The 6,722-nt window shown below is 44.0% G+C and overlaps 1 protein-coding gene across 1 annotated transcript; it reads left to right on the top strand.

The window, feature by feature from the left end:
- Positions 1-1,481: 1,481 nt before the first annotated feature.
- LOC119290837 (probable tRNA (guanine(26)-N(2))-dimethyltransferase 1) lies at positions 1,482-6,466 on the top strand. Its single transcript, XM_037569487.1, has 12 exons — positions 1,482-1,818; positions 2,677-2,973; positions 3,112-3,199; positions 3,279-3,400; positions 3,859-3,998; positions 4,091-4,163; positions 4,441-4,529; positions 4,637-4,742; positions 4,842-5,054; positions 5,523-5,717; positions 5,829-5,906; positions 5,998-6,466. Exons 1-12 carry the CDS (start codon positions 1,714-1,716, stop codon positions 6,301-6,303), a joined length of 1,812 nt encoding a protein of 603 aa, XP_037425384.1. The 5' UTR covers positions 1,482-1,713; the 3' UTR covers positions 6,304-6,466.
- The last annotated feature ends 256 nt before the right edge of the window (positions 6,467-6,722 follow it).

Here is a 6,722-nt window from a genome sequence, read left to right as displayed (position 1 = left end):
CCGAACGTCCAGGCACTTATAGTAAACGACCAAACGACTCTACTTGTTGGGCACTACATATATCCCTCCACCACTCTGGTAGAGGGATGACCGCTTCATTACAAAACATCCCAAGAACACCAAGTGCTCCCTCTCACTCTCGTCCACACTAAATCTTAGATCTAGGAGAGATTCCTGAGAGTTAATGAGAGACATTTCACCAAGTGATAGATCCAATCCCTCGTCAGAGTCCACGTCCTAGACGTCGTCGATGGAGGTTAGGTCCACGATGGACGTAGACGGGCCGACCTCGTGGTCGTAATGACCAGGTGTGAACCGCCAGGCGACGCGAACATGCACCACTGCCGACATTCCCGTCCATGATCGCCAACGTCACCTGCACATCTGATTGTGCCGCATCTGCATTGTTACCGGGGCAAGCGTTGCGCACGGCCTCGTAGAGCGTCCGTTGCTCAGCGACAAAGTTTGGGCTCTCCATGTAATGGCCGCCACAGCCTCCTCGCTCATGAACTCGCAGTAGATTTGGCCCTCCGCCAACCGTCGATGCATGAGGAGGGTGAGGTTGTAGCACCCCTCCTCATGCGTATGCCGGAACGCCGCCATTGGCTGCGGTGTCAGCTGCTCCTCCGCCATGACGGCGTCGAAGTACGCCTGCGCATGCTAGGGGATCAGACACCTCCTCCATCGTGGGGTTGTCATCTCTCACCTTCGGCGTGCCAGTGAGCCTCTATCCAGTGTGCGCGATGTGCCTGCCAGCTGGACGCAAGGCTGGACAACTCGACGGGCTTGCCAGCTGGACGCAAGGCTCTCCACGTCGCTGTAAAGCTCATGGTCATGACAGAGGTGGTGCACGGAGGAGGAAATGAAACAGATGTGGTGCTATGCGGATTGTGCCGGGCATGACCATGTATAAATAGTGACGCCGACCAGGCCAAATGTTGGGTTGTGTCAATATGTGCGTCAGAGTTGGTTTGTCGTCCGTTGTCAAACGGACGATAGGACAACCGACGATAGGCACCCAATTTCAATGTGTAGATAGTTGTGCCGTCTTGTATAGTCCAGACACGTCTCTTTGACATTGAACATGAGAGGAGATCAGGGCTTGGCCAACGCGCCACTTCAATGCCGGCTCTAGTGACCGATTGCGTCCGCTTTGGACCAGCATGAATGCGACCCAAAGAGTAGAGATGCGCTCACGCGGGAGAGGGAAGGGCACCTGAGATGATTTTGAATGGGACCGAGATGTCGGACGCGCACGTAGCCACGGTCCCGACGCTTGCAAAGCTTCCACATTTTGAATGGATTTAACGTGCCCGCAAACAGATGGGACACTGTGCTGAATGACAAAGTGGACGTTTGCTGGCAATTTGAGGTGCCCTTATTTCCCTTCCCTATAAATAAAATAAAAAACTTTCACAATTCTTATTTTGATTTTGATTTTGATATATATTTTCCGAAAGAACCCTCACAGCCTACGTTAAGCCCTGGCTGCTAGTTTGGGTTCCGCGAATTTGTCTCCCCCCCGCCGCCGCCGCCGCCGCCGCCAATACCTCATCTCCGCCCCACTGCTCATACATCTCGTCGTCTCTCCCGAATCCGCGTGCCACCGCGTCGCTGAGCGCTAGCTTCCGCCCTCTCTCGCCGAACCTCGTCCTCCTCGCCGCGGGCTACTAATTTCTGTTGGATTCCGTGGTTGGGTTTGGATTTGGAGACATGGGGGAAGTGGAGGACATGCTCAAGGACTATGAGATCAAGAAGGAAGGCGAGGCTGAGATCCTCATGCTCGCGAGTAACGCCGTGTTCTTCAATCCCGTCCAGGTATCTTCGCGTTCATATTTGTCTGTTGTTTTTATTATACGTTCTGGATTAGGGATTAAATCTGCACTCCTTAAGTTAACCTTTAGGGCGTAGGCGTCTAGTGATTGCGGGGCTTTGCTTTATTGCTTTAGTATGTATTGTTACATCCACAGCTGGCTTCTAGTTGATCGGCGTGTAGCAGTTTTAGAGCTTTGAGTTACTTTAGAACTCCAGATTGGGTGCTGGGGAACGATCAAGATGTGATTGTGTTTGGATCTGTATGTGTCAACTTGACCTCGCTGTATTATGATGGGTTGGTTTCTGCCTAGCTAAACTACTTTTTCTTAATTCTGTTGATTGATAGTTTATGTTAGCCCTCCACCTTATACTGTTTTAAATTCTAAGTTTACAAATGTTCACAGATATATCAAAGCCCCTAACAGCTAACGTCTTTGCCTATGTGGTATTCTGGAACTGGACAAATCAAATGGATTGATATCTGTATGGCTTCAAATCCTATGACTTGGTTTCTTTATAATACTCCCCTTCTTTTTAAACGGCAAAGTTTTTCAAAATTAAAGGGTTTCAAGTTGCATTGTGACTTTGTGAGTCCCTGAACTTTTGCCGTAGAGAAACATGATGATGGAATGCAGAGTTTGTTTTTTGAAATAATTAGTATCTGTTAATAATTATATTATCAGGTCAAATATCAGCCAACAGCTCAGGGTATGGTATCTGAAACAGCATACTAGTGGGACAATTTGTTGCTGGTAGGCGGCTAGATGGGCAGTATAGATGCTTGGTTAAACTTAGGGTTAATCCTGCAGCTAACCATCATGCATATATTTCTGTAAAGCTCAAGTTTACTGCTTTGATTAGGTGCACAACAGAGATATGTCCATTGCTGTGTTAAGGACATTTGTTGCCAAGCGCAAGGAAGAATATGAGGAACTGATAAACAAAAGGAATAATAAGTCTCATAAAAAAGACAATCAGGTTGAAACACCTGTTGTAAATGGAGACACTGCTTTAACTAGCCAGCATGATGAAATCGGTGTTGTTCATGAAAAGGAGACAAATCAGGCTACAAATGAAATAGGAGATCTGTCAAAAGAAGAAACAAAGACACCTTCCAGGAAAGTAACCAGAGAGCTTAAGCCACCAATTGTTCTTGAGGTGAGACTTCTAGTACAAATGAGACATATCGTATCTCTTTCTGCAAGAAGTTTGGACCATAGTGACATCCAGTCAATTATTTATTCACATATTAACACTACCTGAGGTCGGATTTGCACTGGCAACAAAAAAATGCAGGCTTTAGCTGCTTCTGGGTTGAGGTCTCTCCGTTATGCTCGTGAAGTTGATGGATTAGGAAAGGTAGTAGCTCTGGACAATGATAAAGGTAATACACACGTTTCTAAACTTCTCTCCTAATTATGAATGCCCCCGTGCTTGCATTCAATGTGGTTTTCTTTCTTCAGCTTCTGTTGAAGCTTGCAAGAGGAACATCAAGTTCAATGGGGCTTCTGCTATTAGCAAGGTTGAAGCTCACTTGGCTGATGCTCGAGTTTACATGCTCACACATCCAAAAGAATTTGATGTGGTAAGGCTTCTCAACATTTTCAAGATGCCACTGTGCTACTTTGCAGGAGGTTTGGTTGGTGTTTTGTGTTCATCTGAGTGTGTGTTGGGGGATGAGGGCGTTTACTTATTTTATGTTCGGTCTACTCACTTCGAGACAACTCTGGTAGAATCTTGGGCAACATAATTGTGGATTTGCTCCTTTACATGTTTATAGATTTTATGTACACTACTCAGGTAGACCAAGGTTCTACTGTTTGAAGTATTTGGAATTTGTATGTTGTAAAGCTTTGTGTGAACCTTGTTATTGGTCTGAAGGCCCAAAGTACTAATGTAAATAGGACAATGGATCATTGCATTGAGTATACATGATTATTACAGTAATTTTTTACAAATAAATGTTATTTAAGATGATTTTCGCATTGTTTGTTTTTCTTCTCCTACTTTCTTGCTGGTTTATGTTTCTCCAATGTCTTTTAGGTTGATCTTGACCCCTATGGGTCACCATCTGTATTCCTGGACTCAGCTGTACAGGCTGTTGCTGATGGTGGGCTATTGATGTGCACAGCCACTGATCTGGCAGTACTTTGTGGAACTAATGGAGAAGTTTGCTACTCCAAGTATGGGCAATGCTCACCAAAAAGTTCCAACTGAAGAGTTTGTATGTTGTTCAGTTGTTCTGTAAGTTGTAACAATCAATTCTGTTGTGTAGGTATGGTTCCTACCCAGTCAAAGGCAAGTATTGCCATGAAATGGCTTTGAGAATCCTCCTTGCCTGTATCGAGGTACACAACCCCAAAGCAAATTTTGAATGATTTCACTCTGAACTTTTGTTATGCTGAATCGTGATCAGTTGATGAGCTATCATAAAATGCTATCATGAAACATTATGTTACTTGTACAGTCAAACAATTCACAAATTTCAATATCTATAGAGGTACTATATTTTTAGTTTCAGTTACAAGCTTTTGCTGAATGATCTGTAAATTTAACTCTAGTTCCCATGTTTTGTCCTTCGGGTATCTTAATTCTTCCCATGCTTACCATTTCTCTTTACACCAGAGCCATGCAAATCGGTACAAGAGATATATTGTGCCTGTTCTCTCTGTGTATATGGATTTCTATGTCCGTGTTTTTGTTCGAGTATTCACGTGAGATTCTTTCTACCTTCTTTCTGTGCAAATACTCTATTATGTTCTTTATTTATTTCTACTTGGCAGTGCTTCTAATTCATCATAACATATCGATTTCACTGCAGTTCTGCAAGTGAAATAAAGAATACCCCACTTAAACTTTCTTATGTATATCAATGTGCCGGCTGTGATTCTTTCCATCTTCAATCCCTTGGGAGGACTGTTACTAAGGTATGTATTGCGTATAATTCACCCCTCTATAACTTTCCTCAAATTCCATGCCCGAGTCTGAAGCTTTCTTTTTCCTTGTTCTTTCTGTTCGGACTGAAGAATAATAGCTTGAAGCATGCGCCTGGTATTGGACCTGTTGTTCCTCAAGAATGCAGCGACTGTGGAAAGAAATTTAATGTGGGTGGGCCAATATGGTCTGCTCCTATTCATGATCAAGATTGGGTACTTTCTACGCTGACAGATGTTAGGCAAATGAAGGATAGATATCCCGCATACAACAAAATTACTTCAGTTCTAACTACTGTATCAGAGGTATTGCCATGGCTAGTATCTCTCTTTTGCCAAGTTTTATTGTTGATGCATATGTGATTATGCAAAACTGGTCTGTCAATCCTGGGTGTTATTGTATCACCAGATTGATTGGAACTCTTGAGAATTTTTAAGCAAGACTGCTCAAATGAACTATTAATCATAACCCATGGTAAGATAAAAAAAATGACACATTTAGAACCAAGGAAGAATTTTGCTGTCCAGTAAATTGGTTACTCCAGCTAGTAGTAGACCATTTCTTGGTCTGTTTTTCCCCATTTTGCTTGATAAAAGCTGAAGCTTGTAAATGGTCCTTGGTTGTAGCGAAGGATTGGAATGATTTTGCAGTAATTTAGACCATCTAGCTTAGCATTTATTTGTTGTGTGCAAATTTGTGGATAGATTATATGTGACTGATAAATTATTATGTGTTCTCTTTAAACTTCATTCATGTTTTCTCTTGTTATGCAGGAATTGCATGACATTCCATTATTTTTTAGTCTCCACAACATATCTGGGACTGTGAAGTGCACATCACCATCTGCAGTTATGTTCCGGTCAGCGGTTATAAATGCAGGATATCAGATCTCAAGCAGTCACTGTAATCCGCTTGGGCTGAAGTCTGATGCCCCCTGGGATGTTATTTGGGACATCATGCGCTGCTGGGTAAATATCGATTGTTTGTGACTTTCGATCACAACTTCCATTCAGTATGTAGCCTCAAGTACCCCATGAACTTCTATTTACCCTATAGCTTTCTGGAATATTTGAACGCAGGTGAAAAACCATCCAATCAAGGAACAGCCGCGTGACTCTCCGGGCACTGCAATCCTTTCTAAATCTCCACAGCTAGAAGTATGCTATTTGTTCAGATTACAGTGTCCCTTGTATGCTTGTATGTGAACAAAATTGTATATTTACTCCTCATTTTGTGTTTTCATCATAGGCAAATTTCTCTAGAGCAGTTGCTGCCCTCAGCAAGGCTCAGGTTAAGAAGGTGAATCGGTTCCTTCCAAACCCAGAAAGTCACTGGGGTCCGAAGGTCAGAGCAGGTCGGAGAATTACTAGCAAGCATATCTCTCTGTTAGGCGCAGAGGCTCTCAATGGAGCTATCAGCCACCAAGATGGAAATGGAGCGGTGACAGATAAGCCAGCTTCTGATACTGGAGCAACTGTCACGAATGAAGAAGAGAATGAGCCTTCAACCAAACGCCAGAAAACTGGCGATGGTGAACAGGCCAGCGAACCTTGATCGACATGGTCGTCTAAACTTTTGTTCGTTAATCTTGATATCACTAGTTGTTTCTTTCTTGTGACCCAACAGATTATTGATATTACCTACGGTGACATGTTTTGGGCAGTGAATTTTGATCAGGCGATCTATTTTTCTACATGTATGATGTGCCAGTTGATGATGATTTAGCTGTGACAGGTGCATTAAGTACTAAATCAGTGCACGTGTATCTCGCAACTCTTTGACTAGCGGCCAGCCCTAGCCGCCGCCGCCGCCAGGAGAGCCAACCCTGCGGCTCCCCTCTGCCGGTGACCTCTTAGTCGTCGGTGGCGAGGGGTATTGCCGGATCCCGCACGTCGAGTCCTTGCAGTGTTAGGTCACCCTGAGGTGTTGGTTCATTGCCAGGTCGACAGGAGGTGACTTGAGCTACAGGAAAT

This window comes from Triticum dicoccoides, chromosome 4B (assembly GCF_002162155.2).
Source record: "Triticum dicoccoides isolate Atlit2015 ecotype Zavitan chromosome 4B, WEW_v2.0, whole genome shotgun sequence".
Taxonomy (NCBI): Eukaryota; Viridiplantae; Streptophyta; class Magnoliopsida; order Poales; family Poaceae; genus Triticum; species Triticum dicoccoides.
The sequence above is the reverse complement of the archived record's forward strand: the minus strand, read 5'-3'. Positions and strand labels throughout refer to the sequence as shown.